Raw genomic sequence first — 18,113 nt, forward strand, 5'->3', positions numbered from 1 at the left:
TTCCCTACCCAGCCCTTAAAACAGAAGGCATTACTGTAGTTCTGTGAAGGATTATCTCACGCACAGTTGACAGAAGCAAAGACCAAAACACAACAAACACCACCTGCTGACACAGCGTCCCCCATGGCAGAAGTGTCCACACAAGCATCCTTATCTGTGAGAGAAATGTGTTTCTGGGCTAGCCCTTCCTTTTCACACGACAAAGATGTCTAACCAGACAAACAGACAATAGTTATTTCAAATAAATGTAAGCCATACATTAAATCCTGAAAGAAAATTCAATCTTCAGTAATACTCAGGAAGACAACTGCCTAGGCATACGCAAGTAAATAATTCAAGTAGTTTTCAGCTTTATATTGTTAGAAAACTGCAAAACAAATCTAAGTAACATGCTGAAGAATCTTCAAGAAGAAAGACATCAAGACTTGAGCAGTTTGTTGTGTTTTTTTTTTTTTTTTAAACACAAGGTTCTATTATTACACTGACATCATGAGAAATTGATATTGAATATCCAGAATGATTAAGAGCTGAAATTATGTAGGCTGAAGTAATCATTAAAATGAACTTTCCAGTGTTTTTTTTTCCTCCAATAGTTACACAGTTATGTGTAACTGACAAATAGAAACTGAAGCAGAGAGGCTATAATTCCAATAAGAAATGTGAAATATTGAAGATTATAATCCCTCTATCACCTAAATAGAAGGTAGAAAGTAGCTTTCTACTTAAAAAAAACCTGCCCAGCGATCTCCCTAATATAAGAACATCCACACATGGAGTTCAGTATTGCCTCTTGTATGTTTATTTCAAATACTTCAACAGTATTTGTATTCATACTATTAAATACAGGTGATCCTTTCTGATAAAATGCAGGATAAAGTTTTAAAAGAAGAAAATCTTGCAGACCTATATAAATCTTGAGGACACTGACAGCAGAACTGACCCATGAGCTCAAGAACCACCAGGTCTTACTCTCTGCAAGTCAATTTCCCCATGCTTACTGGACTGATTAACTATATAAGCACCTGAATATTTTAAAAACCCTACATAAGCAAACAAATTAAAGTAGTAACAGTGTACAGTAAAAAAAAAAAAAAAAAAGCTAAACACCAAGTTTAATGTCTTCAAGAAATTTGTACCAACAGTCAATAACAGCCTTTTTTAGTCAATAACAGCCATCAGCATTTTAGGAAAATGGTCTTAAAGTTACATTGTGACACACTGATAGATAATAAGATGCCACTGTCCCAGTGCAATGTGATGCAAGTATCGCACTGAACAGTATTAGAACTCTTACATCCCCACAGTACTATAATACAGAGCATCAAGTACCAGTTTTATGCCCACACTGCACAATTTAGTGCATTCTCTTCCTGGGTCTCCACTTCTCCCTGCATCAGGATTGCTGTGCATCCCTAGAACAGGGAGGGATGAGGAGCAAGAGCCGTCTCCTCCTTCACCCTTCTTCTGTCAGCAGTGTGTTGTCTTCTGGCAAAGAGCAGCGCTGCCACCTACACAGGTGTACTATTAGGGATTCGGGCATGCCATAATGCAGTTGGTTGGGATGGGAGAAACACAGCAAGAGGTGGAATGGGCCAATGACTCCAACTCTGCTTCACTCTGTAACAAAGATCGCACCCCAAACTCTCTAATAATGGATCTTGTTCTTCATCAAACAACAAGACTCTTCTACCCAACAGTGGTTCATAGTGGTGGCTTGCTAGCACTACTCACAGACATCTAAGACTATATATGGTGCCATAACTTGCCATAAATTCCCAGCACTTGTCAGAAAGGATGGTTGTTTGTTCTGATATAAAACAAATTAGAATAAAGTATTCCAATATTCAAAGACGGAATAGGAAGTTATTTACTGGAAAAAGCTAGCATTAAAAAAATAGCTTTAGGAAAAACTGGCTTTTTAGAATAAAAACATGTATTTTTCAAGGTCCTACTCTTCTACTCGATTTTAAAGTATTTTTTGTGGATACAACTTTTCATGTATTTCAAGAAAAAAATGTGGGCCCCAGTTGCACACCTCCCTGCACATTAAGGTTTAAACATTTTCATTGCACACAGCGCGGTCCTAAAATATTCAAAAATTATTAGACAAAATATTCAGAATTCTTCTACCACCTTTACCACCTTTCCCCCCCACACACTCCCTTCTTCCAAATACCCACCCATCTTAGATGCTCGCCTAGCTGCTTAGTTATAACTACGTTGTCTTTTGGGACAGCACCAGCTGTGGCCCCTGGATGAAGTGAATGGCATGGAGTGGCTCCTGCATGTGCTGCTTGGAGCGAAAAGCTTTTGGGGATCCCTTTCTGGAGAGGACTGCTCACATCCACGCTACACAGTGCTTGACCCCAATCTCTCATGGGCTGCAGGTGACATCCCTCTGGCCTTGGGACGTGGTGATGCAGCACTGGAGACCTGTCTTGATTAGTAGGAGCTGGTGTACTCCGCACCCTTACTACCTGGGTAAACTAGAGTTCGACACACATCCCTGCTCAGGAGTGGGGAGACATGCAGCTGTTTCCCTCTGAGAAGGAACGAGCAAGTCAGCTACCACACTCAGCTCATTGTAGTGCCAGCACCCGAGAAACAAAAGGTCGGGGGAGAGAAGGGTGGGAGGAAAGGGGAAGGAGCGAACAACTACATCTCTGTGTAGACAAACCACATGATTACTGCACTGTTCAAAAAGGGGAAAAGAAAGTTTAATTACTCTACTTTAGTGAAGGACTTCGTTGAACACTCCCAAGCCTATCCTGATGACCATTAAATGTTTCCCATGTAAAGGTACCTGAACTTTGATCCTTTTTTGTTATTGTTGCCTTTTTTTTTTTTTTTTTTTTTAGTAATTCTACAGTGCAGATGAGTACATCTTGAAAATGAATATACAGAGCTATGAGTGAATATGTAGAGCAGTGGAAAAATCTACTATCACATAGCAGCGGCTTAAGAATGCCTGGAGAATAGTTTTATGCAATGTTGTTATCAGATACCTTTTTACCCTAATGAACCAGACCCTGCAGTGACAGATACTTTTTACATGGTAAAAAAAAAAATCTTTTATCTAAATTAGGTTACATTATTTCCTTTTTAAAATTTTCAAGTTAAAAAGGAGATATATTTACATAAATAAACTTCATGATTCAGCATATATTTTACCCATTGCATAACATCTAAATTTGCTTATCTGAGCAGCATCACTATGCCATGAGCAGACACTGAACAAAAAACACAGACAATACAGAAAAGAATTTGCAACTCAAGATGCAGGCATGTACAGGGATCATAAGACAATGAACTACCATTTATCTTCACAGAGCTGGGACACTGCCAGAGCAAATTCTGTTCAAAGGCTTGAGGGTCAATCAGCTAGAAGGCAATAACATTAACAAACTTAGTTTAGTTACTATTAGACTCAGTTAATAGACTCTGCCTTCTGATTAGCTACTGACATGGATCAAAAACCAGAATCAAGTCCCAGGGAGGCATGTGGGCTCTGTGCAGATACAGCCAACCACCCACATCAGCTCTGTTACAGGATTAGGACAAAGATTTATACGAAAAAATAAAGTTACATTTATTTTGAAACACTGCACAGTCGTCAACTGTCACAGGTTTATTTTCAGAAGAACATATCTGAGTTAAACTAGCTGCATTAAAATGGTTTTATTGCCTTTCCTATACCACAAACATTCAGACAGAAATGGAATTTAAAATCTAATCCATTTTTCAACACGTACACTATTAGCTTGTTGAACTATACACTCTGTTTCATCAAAATGGATTAGCCAGCTTCACTCTCAAACCACCAGAGAATCACTACGCCTTAAAAGTAAACGGCATCTCTTCTTAGCTTTAAGCACAGATGCTTTATGATACTACGGAGATGTTGTATAATCACTGAATTATGGAGTTCTTACACCCACCAAAGATACTGTCCTGAGAAACCATTTTCAACTTTCATAGCTTATTTTGTAACTTTAAAATGGCGTTTGTTCTCTTTTTTTTCCCATTGCTGAATTTAACAAAACTGTTACAGTGTTTTACAAAACTTAGTTTTTAAGTAGAGAAATTGATTAGTTTTTATCTGTTCTGTGTAGGAATTTCCAGACCTTTGAAACTTGTTTTTTTTAAAACACATGCACTGAAGCGAAACAAATGCCAAGTACTACTGAGGTAAGCTTCCTTTAACAAGATTTTGCTGATCGTGCATCAGCAGCACCACCGTGTGTTAGGTGAACAAGACATTTTTATGTTTACTGATATTGCAGAATATAAACAATCATTTACAATTTATGGAATTGATCTAGGCCTAAACAGTAACAACGTTTTTACAAGAAGTCACCATGTCAGACTTGCACAGCCTTTAACCTGCCCTATCATATGAAGTAATACTAAAATCTGAAAGAGTTTAAACAAATCTTATGGATTTTTCCACTGCTACTGAAAGAGACGAGAAACAGATATAAAGATCTAATAAAAGGCTAAATAAAAAAAAAAAATCTAATGTCAGATGCAGTGAATCAATTTAGCATGTCACCATGTACAACTCGAGAGGGAAGGCGAAAATGAAGAGAAGAAAGAAAGAAAGAAAAGGTTTTTTTTTTTAACTGCTATAATATTAAGATGGCACAAACACTTTGGTAAGATCATAAAACTAACTGTAGCATTGGTCAGTGTTAAAACAACACTACTATCAGTGTACATTATGTCGATACGATACACAACTACTTCTTTGGAAGGTATACCCAAGGTCAAAAATTAATCAATATTATTCTAATGATAATTTGAGCCTTTGTAGATAATACTTACACTAACACGGGTTTCCCTGATATCTTAGGGCTGTTTAAAACTTCTGTCATGGCTTGCTTTGTTTCTTCCATTCTTGCAATGTCACTGGAATCCACGACAAATATTACACCGTAAGACTCAGCATAGTAATTTCTCCAAATGTTCCTAATTCGTTTTCCACCTCCTAAATCAAAGATGGTGACTTCAAAGCGTCCCTGTTTCAGGTCAATCTTCGAAAACCCAACCGTTGGCGCTACGTCTTCAGGAGACTCTGTTAGAGATCAAAGGAGAAAGCCTTTAGTAAACAGTTGCCTTAGCTATTTAAAGAGGATTTTACATTTTGATTTCTGTAGCAAAATCTGTATTCTGAACACATGGAGCAAATCCTCACTGTTAAGTGACACCATGTTGCTAACCACATATTTTACATTAATATTTTCCTTTTCCTAAGATAATTTCAAATTAACACATTACTCTCAACCAATTATTTTACATTGATTTAGCACCAGAAAAAAAAATAGCAAAAAAGGCAATTTTTAATATTTAACACCACAGTTAAAACGAATTGTAGTTTTTACTTTTACACACAACCTTACCCTAGGTGCTCCCTTCTGAACAGTTATATAGCATTTGTATGGTATTAATCCAAATTTGAGAAGCAAAACAAAACAGTTAATGTATTATGAACTGGGAAGCCTTGTGTTCTGCCAGATTTCTTCTTTATCCCTCATGATTGCCAAAATGGCTTCAAAAGCTCAAATCAAGGGCTGAGATAAAGCAGCTGCCTGATCAGCCTTTAAAGAGCATGAAGCCAGGTTCTCCTTAAGCATCAATTAGTTCATTCCCTTTATTCAAGGGTAGTTTGGCTTTTTTTTGTTATTTTACGTTTTTTGAGTTTGCCACGCAATATGCTAAAAAGCTATAGCTTTATATGTAGCACTTTTACTTGCTGTCTCCCTCAACTGCAAAGAAAGCCTACACTTGCCTCACACCACTAAGCTGACTCTTCAGGGGTGAGTTAATTGGATTTCTGCAACTGTCTTATGTAGCTTGGTAGCAGAAGGTGGGAAAAAACAGACGTAAAATTCAGCTTGTTGAGAGGAAGAAGCAAAGTCATGGTCAACAGCACAGAGCAACCTGAAGAGCAGCACAGAAGCTAAATTACTACCAGCCTGCTGCTCCCACATTCCTTTTCTGAGAGAGAGAAATCCTTGTCACACCCAAGATGGGGATCCAGAACAGCCCCCTGCCAGAGCAGCATAAGCCAAGACTCCAGCTACAGAAAGGGGACACCTGTTTGTGACAAATTCCAACTCCAAACCTCAAACTCTGTTTTGAGAAGTAGTTTGGACAGCCAGCTATAATGTTCTCTTGTACAGGCAAATAAGAGCATGAGAGCTTGTTAAGGGTGAATGTTACTGATGGTACTGAAATTAAGGTAATATCACTGAAACATGTAGTCCTGTTGTACTGCAAGGTCTCCAGTAATAAAGTCTTCATGTAAAAAAACCAGCATCTGCTGTATAAGCTGTAGACCCATTTTGGCAAATACAACTTTGAAGGTTATGTTAATTTGTCCAGGTTTAAGAGTCCTAAGAACAGAAATACATTTGCAACAGGCTTCTACTAAAACCCACCAATTGCAACTGTCACCTCCTCCCATATGCTGCATGACTTGCACAGGCAAAAAAAAAGAACATGTATATATATTTTGAATCAACCCTGAAAACTAAGTGAAGGTTCTAATTTCTGCAAACCCTGTTAACGACAAAAAAATTGCTTTCTAAGGCAAATAGTATTCAAGCCTTGGGAAACAGGCACAGAAGTCAGAAGTATCCTTTCCAAGAGTTCCTCTTCACAAGCATCCATCTCTTTTTTTTTTTTTTTCTTCCAATAAACAAATTTACTTTCAGAAATAATAGTCACTTTTCTCTGATAAAGGTATTAAAGTTGATCTTGAAACAGAATGGAAGATGAAATAATGAAGTACTCATGTTTTCAGAGCAAAGATTCAGGAATAACTTCTCATTTATGTTCCTAACTTTTTTTTCACACTTTAGCAAGTCAGTGAGCTTGCATAACAAGCATAAACAGAAAGCCGACATGGAGCCTCTGAGTCTGTCAAAACACTACTTGGTAGTCTCCTATGTAAACAAGATGAAAGTTATTTAGAAAGCCAATCGCAAAAGGAAAAATAACTTAGAAAATATTTGTTCTCATAAGCACAAGTTTTATCTCAGATTATATCCTGCTTGCAAGTGTTACTGGACAACACAAAGTACCCTCCAAAATCAAGTGGTCTCTTAGCCAGATAGGTCCCTAGAAAACTGCTAGTGCTATTCTAGAGACAAGTAACGATATAAAACGTATCACGAGAGCCATTGCTTATATGTTATACACACACAATTTCCTTTTTTGGAACCTTTTCCTAGTTATACATGCGTATGATGTTGATTTTATATAAAGCTTACTGATATGTGCACATTTGCTGTGCAGTCACCAGAAAGCTACTTCTGCACACACAACAGAAAGGAAGACTTTCCCTTGCCTAAGGAGGATAGGATTAGAGATCTCTTAAGCAAACTTGATACATGCAAATCCATGGGCCCAGATGGGATACACCCATGAGTGCTGGGGCACCTAGTGGATGTTATTGCTAAGCTACTCTCCATCATTTTCAGAAGGTCATGGAGAACAGGGGAGGTATGCGAGGACTGGAAGAAAGTGTATGTCACGTTGGTCTTCAGAAAGGGCAGGAAGGAGGACCCTGGAAACTACAAGGCAGTCAGCCTCACCTCCATCCCCGGAAAGGTGATGGAACTGCTCATTCTAGATGTCATCTCTAAGCGGAGAGGTGGAGAAGAAAGTGATGAGAAGGAGTCAGCAGGGATTTACCAAGAGGAAATCATGCTTAACCAATCTGATAGCCTTCTACAATGGAATTACTGGCTGGATAGAGGAGGGGAGAGCAGTGGATGTTGTCTACCTTGACTTCAGCAAGGCTTTTGATACCATCTCCCATGACATCCTCATAGGTAAGAACAGGAAGTGTGGGTTAGGTGAGTGATCAGTGACGTAGATGGAGAACTGGATGGATGGCAGAGCTCAGAGGGCTGTGGCCATCGGCACAGGGTCTAGTTGGAGGCCTGTAGCTAGGTGTCCCCGGGGGTCAGTACTGGCTCTGGTCCTGTTCAACTTACTCAAAGACCTGGAAGAAGAGACAGAGTGCACCCTCAGCAAGTTTGCTGATGATACAACACTGGGAGGAGTGGCTGACAGACCAGAAGGCTGTGCTGCCATTCAGAGGGACCCGGAGAGTTGGGCAGAGGGGAACCTCAAAAAGTTCAACAAAGTCAAGCACAGGGTCCTGCACCTAGGGAGGAATAACCCCAAGCACCAGTACAGGCTGGGGGCTGACCTGCTGGAAAGCAGCTCTGCAGAGAAGGACCTGGGAGTCCTGGCAGGCAACAAGTCCACCATGAACCAGCAATGTGCCCTTGTAGCTGAGAAGGCCAGTGGGATCAGGGGGTGTGTTAGGAGGAATGTTGCCAGCAGGTCAAGGGAGGCGATACTCCCCCTCCACTCAGCCCTGGCAAGGCCACACCTGGAGTACTGGGTCCAGTTCTGGGCTCCCCAGTACGAGCCTGGAGCTCCTGGAGAGATTCCAGCAGAGGGCTACGAAGACGATTCGGGGATTGGAGCGCCTCTCTTATGAGGAAAGGCTGAGGGAGCTGGGCCTGTTTAGCCTAGAGAAGAGAAGACTAAGAAGGGGATCTTATCATTGTATATAAATATCTTCAGGGCTTAAAGATGACAGGGCCAGACTCTTTTTGGTGGTGCCCCACAATAGGATGAGTAGCAATGGGCACAAAGTGAAACACGGGAAGTTCCATCTGAATATGAGGAAGAACTTCCTTACTGTGAGGGTGACAGAGCACTGGAACAGGTTGCAGAGTCCCCTCTGGAGACTGAAAACCTGTCTGGACGTGATCCTGTGCAACATCCTCTAAGTGACCCTGACTGAGCAGAGGTTGGACTAGATGATCTCTAGAGGTCCCTTCCAACCTCAATCATTCTATGATTCTGTGAACACGCAAAGGATTTGGTCCTCTGATTTCTCTAGTGTATGCCGAGATGTGAAACACTTCATTAACCAGAATATTCTGATTCTTTGCATTGATTCAAACTAATTGTGAATTAGAACATTGCCTACAGAGTTCTGAGATTTTTTCCAACACTTGCTTTCACTTAAATTAAGCAACCAACAGAGACAGACAGCTTGCTTGTAGTTACAATGTTCCTTCAGCTATTTAGTGAAATACTGAAAAAGTTCCTCCAGTCCAAAAATATGCTATGATGCTCATGAAATCAAAGAAAGAAACCTTATCCAGAACAGATTTTGCTGCAAACTTATATTTTGCTCATTAACAATACAGTGGTCAACTCAAGCCACATAAGCGCCAAAGTACTATGAGCGCTTTGACCTGGTATTTCCAAAATAACTGAAAACAACTCTGTAGACTAACTGTCCAAGCAGACCAATGGCTCTAGGCTGCATGGTGCAATGTCTTAAGAGGTAGTTGTCTGCATATTATCCACCTTGCCACTATGCCATATTACTACCTTTGGAAAAACATGCAGTGGAGCAGTAACTACGCTGCTTGTCAACTACTGCTGGTGTGTTAAAGTAGCACTGATTTACTCCGCATTACTTCAACGTGATCTTACCTACACTGGCCAACAAGCAGAGCTTGCTCTGCTACTTTTCCTGAGCATAAAGCACAGGTCTGGGGGAACATACTTTTTAAGTCACCCTAGTATGACCTGCCAGACATCAAAAATCAGGATCTTTATGTTTCCATCTAAGACCCCCCTTTTTTTCCCCCCTTACCTGCAGTTCTCCACACAGTAGAGCCGTGACATGCTCGCTTTTGTTACCAAACTCTTTAAGAAAAACACAATCACCAAAATTTTCTTTAAGTGACATGGGAAGAAGACATAAATTAAGAGATGAAGTAATGTTTTAGACAAAAATGATGTGAAGTGAGTAATTATGCTCTTTCAATGCTTTAATTAAATAATCACTGAATTAATCGCTTACCTCCTTGAATTCCTCGGACTGTAGCCGTTTTACCAGCATTATCAAGACCCACCATTATTAGTGTCACCTTCCTCCATAAGGAATAAAAAAAAAAGAAAGATATTTCAAGTCTTTTTTCTTCTACCTAGACATCAGCTATTTTAAGCCTTTCTTTTTTTTTAAAATACATGCATGGCAAATTTATGACTAAGTAGTAGACAGAATAAGTATCAAAATACACAAATGGAATAATGCCTGCCACTTGATATCTGGCGTTCAATGTGTCAGACCATCTGATTAGACAGAACAGCAGAACAAGCTATTAAATGAGAAGTCTAGCATCACACTAAACGTTTCACGTGAGATAATGACTTTGCTCTTAACTTGCATTTGCCTGCTGAAGCTTAATTTCACAGTACTGTAAATTTTATACTTTTTATGGTATAGTCATGGTCTCTTTAGCAGTTTCTTTAATTTCATTTCCATTCTCCCGTATTTTACTCTCTATCTCAGTCAAATCTGTGCTCTTGCTTACACCAGCAATTCATTTCTGTCTCAACCAGTGCAGCTGAACAACACTACACAGAATAAAAAAAACCTTGGGTAGACAACATAACACACTATAAATTAAGTGGCACTAGTACTCATCTTGCTTTTGTTTCAAGCAGGAGCAATGAAAGCTGCAAACATACAAAACAGTGCTATTTATTTTATAAATTCAAAGTGGTGTAGAGGCTAGAATTTGTACTAGAATAGGATTTTAGAATAACACAGGAAAAATATACTTATGTATGTAACTCAATCATTCCTCCAATTCATGAATACTCAGACAAGTCAAAGAAATTTGCTCACCTTTATGCTCCTTTAAGTGAAGGAACAGTAAAAACATTGTTATTTCCAGTCTTAAAACTATAACAGTATCACCTGTGAAGTATAGCTTACACAAGTCTGCTCATCTCTGCTAATCAGAGGGAAAAGGATGCAGGATGTTAAAATAAAAGTAACAGAAACAAATGAAGACAGTAAAATTCTGGAAGTGAAAATGGATCATCAGGTTGCCCACAAAATGCAGCATTAGGGTAATTAAATAATAACAATAAAATAGAATTATACTGGGGTACAGTATACTCCTGGCAGTGTTTTAATGCACCACGCTTCATAATCTCAAAATGCAGAAGCTAAATCAAAAAAAGACAGAAGGGGTTGAATTTTACATAGACAGTCTAGCGTTACCCCAGATGCCCTACTTGAGAAAACAGTGTGTGAAGGACAGTATTTTGAACTTTATACTTTCTTTCAGTCAGAAACAAAGTACCTGAACTAAAAGTGATTAACATTTTATTTTCAAGTTCAGAACATGTATTGATACTCCCTTGGAGAAAAAAAGAACAACAGATTTTATCTTCAAGTTTAAAAAAATATACTAGGAACAAAATAAAGTGAAACACGGGTGAGATGACATGAGATACAGTTTGGGAAGAAGGTCAGCACAGAAGTAGAAAATGAATGCTTTCACACGCTTACCTGACAGGCTCCTGCCACCGTTTTAACCAGTTGCAACAATTGGCCATTAGACTGAACATCCCTCTTCACTAGCCATCCAGAGCCTCAGAAGCTACAGGAAAAATGGAGACAGGCCAGAACAATTCAGTGAGACTGGAGAGACGGCAGAGTCCCAGGTCTTGTCTTGTCACCACTAGCAAGAAAACCAAAAACAGTTAGACCCAAAGCATGACGAAGACAAGCCGTTTCCCGAGCAGCAGCTTGTCTGTTCAGAGCATCTCCATCTTCAGCCAGCCCCATGACAGTCTTGTTGTGTCTTTCACTCTTCCATCCTTTCGCACTTCACTTGCCCCCATTTTATGCATCTGGGCAGCAACATCAGAGTACTCACAAAACATAGGAGTGCGAGACCGGCGCATGTCAGGAAACCTGCAAATTAGGGCAGTACAACAGCAAGCTACGAAACAAATCCCAGTGCTTGCCTAGTTATCGCATCACACAGCTGTGCTGACTGACAGAAAAAAAGGACCAATTTGAAGCACAGGTGATGCCTAAGAACATAACAGGATAAGACATTACATTAAAAGCAAACAAAGGATGTCATACCCACTAAGTACATTCCCTCACTGTCAGTTTCTTTTACACATCAAGGAAACCAGTCTCTCTGGAGAGTACTTGGAGGAATGGGCAACTTAAGGACTAATAATTTTCACTAAATTAAATAGAAGAATCAAGCATCTGTCACTCTACAATCCCATTTTCTACTCTTTGAGCATGAGAAAGAAAGAAGCAGGGAACATATTCCTCTTTCTGATGCTGCTTTGTGGAATAAACTACAGGAAATGACTCCTTGACGACGCGCATGTTTATTTCTTTACATGCACACACGAGCACGAAACAGTAAAACTTACACAAATCATGCAGTGAAATGCATAGAGTCAAAAGCTATAAAACACCCTCAGTTACTTTAGCTACAACAGTATTACTGCAAGTAACAGCAAAAGAAGTGTGCTCAAGTAAAGGCCTTCACTGAGCTTTGGTCAATTTTAGTGCACGATTTCAAAGCCACTACATCCCTGACAGGGTGCTCTACTGGGTCTGGCTGGGATGAAGTTTGTTTCCTTCACAGCAGCCTGTATGGTGCTACATTTTGTATTTTTGGCTAAACCACTGCAGGTACCACACCAATGCTTTGGTGATTGCTCAGCATCAAGGCTTTCTCTTTCTCGCTCTGCCAACCCCAAGTTGGCTCGGGTGCACGAGAAGCTGGGAGGGGACACAGCCAGGACAGCTGAATCAAACTGACTGAAGGGACATCCCGTATGCTGCGATGTTGTACTCAGCAAGATGGCTGAGGGCAAGGAGGAGGACGGGGGGTTGTTCATCATCATTGTGCTTGTTTTCCCAAGCAGCCAGATGTATGCCGAGGCCCTGCCTTACAGGGAATGGCTGCTGATGGGAAGCAGTGAATGAATTGGTTTTTTTTTGCTCTGCTGAAGTATGCAGCTTTTACTTTCTCCATTAAATTGTAATTATCTCCATCTACATCTTCTCACTTTCTCCCCATCCCAGGTTAAGAGGGGAGCGAGCAAGCTGCTGGGTAGGGGTTTTCCTGTTGGCTGTGATCAACCCACCACAGTCCTTGGTGCCCAACACTGTGCTCAAAATAAGGACAGTTTTAATCTGAGAGCATTACAGTTATTAGCAGGCTCCTGTAGTGGTCACGGAGCCTCCTTACTTCAGTGTATGTTACAGTACAGTGCTTGTTAGTGGCTGGGAAGGGCAGTGTGGTTGCTTCTCCCTTGGCAAAAGGCAAACCCACTTGGGGGATTGTCTTTGCTTAAGTATCCGGGTGCACTTGATGGATACTGTAGAAGGATGAGGAAATCCACTCTGTACCTAAAGGAGAATAAAAACAAGGGGAAAATAACCTTTGATTTGAGTGATTTGAATTGTATGTTACAGGAACCACTCGAACCAACGCAGGACAAGCCTTTTGCAGGGAACCAGGCGAGTGCGCTCAGCACCCAACACACCACCTCCCTAGTCCTTCATGGATTAAGCCCAGCTCATCGACTCTTCTCACCAACACCTGGGGGAGTGGACGCACGTACAGGATAGGCGAATCTTATCTGTGCGCTTGTCAAGGAACAGTGACTGAGGACACTCCAAACCCTCCTCCAGAGGCTATCACAAACCTTGCAGAAGGAAGGTGTGTGATCACCTCAGTTCATTGGCTCATCCCGTCGTAGATCAGAATCTGATCAGCAGCTTCAGCTGACAAACAACTGGTTTTATATCAGAGTAGCCAAGATGTAGACAGATATTCCCTGCTGCTAACTCGCCTTCATGAGCAGATTAACTGAAAGCAGTAACACTTTTAATTACCATGGAAAGTTTTGTGAAGCTTGTTTATCAAAATTCATTTTTTAAACAAATACGTTTCCTTCTTATCATTTAAAATAACTAGCCTCAAACCAAGTAAAGTTCAAATGAAGCAGAAAAGTGAATAATTAAAGATACCTTTCTGAAGTCATCATCTTCCTAATCTAGGTTTAAGAAGTACAGAAAAAATTGAGGAACTATCCCTAACAAATTTATTTCGTCCCTATTGAGCAATGACGGTTTAAATAATCTATACAAGCAGTAACAGAGGACTCCTGATCTTATGAAGCTGCTGTATTCAAGGATGCTTTTGTGCAGATCTGCATCATTCAATATCAGAAACAGATCAGATTTCTTCTAAAACAGAGACAACAGCTATTCTTTAAAAATTTATGCTGCGTTGTGTAAGGGCACCTGAGAATAACTTCTCCGCGAGAAAATCTAGGGCATGAAGAACAGAGAAGCTCCCGAGGAGAAGACCGAGATGATTACAATGATTCCAAGCATTAAAACTGTGCTCTGAAGAATCCAAAAAGCCACAAGAAAAAACACATGCAGTACAGTACACTGCCTAAACCCCCAAGCAAGCACCAACACTAACCTTGACAACATAGCTATACCAGTTTTTAGCTAATTCTGCTGAAAAGCAAAACGTAACAGCTCCGTGAATGATTAACTGACAAAAATGCAACATTTTCAATGCCTGAGTGTCACCACTGAATAAATCCCATCCCACGTTCACAACCTGCAAAGCTGGACAGCCTGTAACTAAATGGCTCTAAAGCACTGACGGGGTCCATAACGTCCACACAGGATTCACGAACAAAACCTGCTAAAGAGAGAAGAGCAACTAAAGACTACGTCACAGAAGAAGAATCTTGTTTAAATACAAAACCCGAAGAGGGGAGAATGATGTCAAAGTAAAAACAGAATCCCCAAAACATGGCACGTGGAAGAGACAAGGGTGTTCAACGCTACGCACAAACTGGGCAAATGTATGATATTATGCTACAATATTTTGTGTAGACCATACACTTTTTGAACTAGCAACAGCAAACGACTCTTGATCTCTGAAATTAAATGTAAACAGTACGTTCATGTGTGTTCACTGACAACATACGCGTACCATGTCAGGTATAAAAGCTGCCACCTTGAACTCCTTCTGCTTGCTGAGGTGAAGCACCACCACCAAGCCCACCAACTCAGAAGCACGTAAAGCCGTAGGTAAACGGGAATAACATCCAGGTAGCAACCGTGCATAATTACCAGGACAAAGAACTTCAAGAACCCAATTTTTAAGGAAGAACGCATAAAAAAAGCACTACAAAGATAAAGAAAACCATGAGATAACTGCGTTAACTGCTAACGCTCTGGAGTAAGACCTCCTCTAGACCTCCGCTGCAGAGTAACGGCTGTTCGCAGCCCATCCGTTAGGCGACCTCAACGGACCCCAGCCCGCCCCCCCTCAGCCCCCCCCCACCCCGTACCGGCGTCCCGGGCCCTGGCTCCCCCGCGGTCACGTGCCTGCCGTCACGCCGGGCCGTGCCGGGCCGCCCCCCTCGGGGGCCGCGTAAGCAGGCCCCGGTAACCCCTGGTTACCGCTCACGGCGCGGGGAGAGGGACAAAAAGGCTCCGGGAGCGGTGCTGGGAGGAGGGGCGAGCCGGCCAGTAGCGGCTCCGCCCTCGGAGCGCCAGCCAATCAACGGCCGGTCCGGGCTACGGTGCGGCCCGCCCCCGGCCCCTCCCTCCCTCAGCGGGCGGCCCCGCGGAGCTGCCGGCGCCCCCCGCTCCCCGCCGCAGCCATGAGGCCGCGGGGCGGCCGCTGCCCGCCGCTGCTCGCCCGCCTGGCGCTGCTCGCCGCCCTGGCGGAGGCCGCGACCTGTGAGTGAGGCGGGGGTCCGGGGGTGGGGGGCGGCCGCTGCTCGCGGGTAACCGGTGACAGGACCAGAGGGAATGGCCTCAGGGAGCCGGGGGGCGCTCAGGTTGGAAGTTCGGAGAGATTTCTGCTCAGGAAGAGCAGTCGGGCGTTGGGACGGGTTGCCCAGGGAGGTGGTGGCGTCACCGTCCCTGGGGGTGTTTAGGGAGAGGTTGGACCTGGCGCTTAGGGACGTGGTTTAGTGGGCGACATTGGCGGTAGGGGGTGGTTGGACCTGATGGTCTCGGCCGTCTCCTCCAACCCTAATGGTCCTCTGCGCGGTGCTGCTCGTCCCCGCCCAAGCCTTTGGGCTGAGCACCAAGGCAGCGTGTATCTGGGGCACCGGGACCCGCAGCGCAAAGCAGCCCCTTCCTCTCGCGCCTCGCTAATCATTAATCAGGCAGGAGAAACAACTGATGTTTGCTATTCAGACTTTTGTTTGAGTGCTCGGGATGTGGACTGTGAAGGGAGCAGCATGGAAAGATAAGAGGTCATTTTATAAGGGAGCTTCCAATGGGTCCTAAAAATAAACCTTTCTCGTCACGTCCCTTTCTCCTGGTTTCATAACGCTTTCTGTTCCGTTTACCTTCTCCGCTGCATACCTTGCCAGCTTTCTTTTCTCTGAACAGTGGGAAATGAGAAGCCGTCGTAGCCTTGTGAAATATCTGCGGTTCATGTACTCCAGTTTCCCATCTGCAGCTCTGAACAACGCCAGGGATTTCTGTGATGGGGGGAAAAAAATCTTAATACTGCAGCTTGTGCCATACAATAATCATAAAGGAAAGTTGCCTATCTGCAGTTTTCTATCATGAACAGACAAATCAATCTGGGACAAATCTTTGTCCCAGAAGGACAAAGAGGGGCAAAAATCTTCGAGGTTTATTGCATCTGAAAAAGCTACTTGGGCTGTTCTTGTTCATCTAAATGGCTGATCAATTTTAAACTAAACTCATCTCAGTAGTAACTTGCTACAGCGAACAGCACAGAATGAGTTACAAGCTTAATAAATGTTTCTGTTGGCCAGCTTAATTGTGTTTAGGTTTATGAAAAGTCTTTTAATATGTTAGGAAGAAGTAAATAAGGGATCCTTTATGGTCCTACAGGTGCTACTTATTGGTTTTCTTTTACCTTAAAAAGCTTTTAAAAAAAGAAGTCTGCAATATCAAAGACTCAAATACAAACCTTGCGAACTTCAACCAGTTGTCCTAAACATATGTGTTATGATAGTCTCCTAATTCACACCATCTGCCTGCGATCCCTGTACCCCGCAATCATCTGCGGGAATGGTGCCTGATCCCTCTGGACAGATCAGTCAATATCCAGACCTCGGTGTGAAATCCATGTCTGCTATACATCCTATGGCAGGATCAGAGTATTAGTCTGCAAGAATCCGAGAGCAAGAGCCATCTTGGTTAATTATTATAATGTTTAGAAAGCAGGATAAACAGTTGACTAGTTTAGAAACTAATCGTTGCTGCTCCTCCAGGGAGATGTTTTGCATAGTGTTCGGAAGTGAAGATCTCAATAGTACACGGTCTAAATACCTGCACATGCCTAGATACGTGCATCTATGTGCATATAAATAGGTATCTTTTGCTCCCCTTGTTGGAAGAACTTGATTTGGAAAAATGAGAACACTTTCTTTGTGGTTGTCTGCAGCTAGGAAATCTTCCATTACTATGTTGGCTTCTGATGTCAGGTATACAACCTAGTGCAGCTGTATTTGGGCCAACATCCCGTGAAGGACAAGCTTTGGATAAGATGTAGAACAGGCAAACATAAGCAGACAGTTGGCTTTGTTTTGCTGGTTACCTAAACCTTATGTCACTGAGGAACATTTCAGAAGACTCTGGTTGCTGGAATTGCAGAGCTGATTGCAGTACACCAGCTGTACGAATCAGGTGACCCCGCTATCTAGAATGGCATCCCATTTAATTTTTATTCAGTTTGCTCAGTCTTCAGAGTTTCTGTGAGAGGGCACTAGCAGGCTGCGATGCCTTTGGGTGTTGGGTAGCAGCTCTAAGCTGTGCAGGTTTATGGCTGGCTGTGTGTACACTACAAAACAGCTGTGAGGAACCCCTCCGTCTCATCCTCTGCCCCATTATTTTTCTTTATCAGGAGTATTCTTTTTAAAGGTGTTTGATAATGAATTACTGTACTGTGACTATACAGCACCAGCTGAAACTGTAGTCAGGTTTTCCATGAAGCTTCAGTGATATTTAAATGAAATACACCAAGATCATTAAGGGTTAACCATTGGTTTGGCAGGGGCACAAGTTGACTGGAGTTTCCTGTAATCAGCCTGGCAGCAGTAGCCATGAGGAGGGTTTTTGTTTGTTGTTTTTTTTCCCTAATAAAAGTTCTATCATTAATTATCCCTGTAGGGAAAGACCAGTTGAGTAGACAGCCTAAATCTGAGCATGTGAA

At 42.0% G+C, this 18,113-nt stretch overlaps 2 protein-coding genes across 7 annotated transcripts in view; one reads left to right on the forward strand and one right to left on the reverse strand.

Moving 5' to 3' along the window:
* Positions 1–15,414, reverse strand: part of ARL13B (ADP ribosylation factor like GTPase 13B) — a 49,627-nt gene extending 34,213 nt beyond the window's left edge. Inside the window, exons 1-4 of one of the 5 annotated variants that reach the window (XM_050708040.1) lie at positions 15,259–15,379; positions 11,408–11,498; positions 9,905–9,975; positions 4,825–5,074 (exon numbers count right to left, since the gene is read on the reverse strand). In XM_050708040.1, the coding sequence (XP_050563997.1) occupies positions 4,825–5,074; positions 9,905–9,975; positions 11,408–11,466 (380 nt within the window). In that variant the 5' untranslated portion in view covers positions 11,467–11,498; positions 15,259–15,379. Of the gene's footprint in view, positions 1–4,824; positions 5,075–9,904; positions 9,976–11,407; positions 11,580–15,258 lie in introns of those variants that run through there. The other 4 variants (XM_050708038.1, XM_035540623.2, XM_035540622.2 and 1 more) reach the window with 4 other exon arrangements.
* Positions 15,415–15,502: 88 nt separating this feature from the next.
* Positions 15,503–18,113, forward strand: part of PROS1 (protein S) — a 34,546-nt gene continuing 31,935 nt past the window's right edge. The window contains exon 1 of one of the 2 annotated variants that reach the window (XM_035540528.2): positions 15,503–15,652. In XM_035540528.2, coding sequence (XP_035396421.1) covers positions 15,574–15,652 — 79 coding nt within the window. In that variant the 5' untranslated portion in view covers positions 15,503–15,573. The remainder of the gene's footprint in view (positions 15,653–18,113) is intronic. The other variant, XM_050708037.1, reaches the window with a different exon arrangement.

The sequence above is a fragment of the Cygnus atratus genome, chromosome 1, assembly GCF_013377495.2.
Source record: "Cygnus atratus isolate AKBS03 ecotype Queensland, Australia chromosome 1, CAtr_DNAZoo_HiC_assembly, whole genome shotgun sequence".
Classification (NCBI taxonomy): Eukaryota; Metazoa; Chordata; class Aves; order Anseriformes; family Anatidae; genus Cygnus; species Cygnus atratus.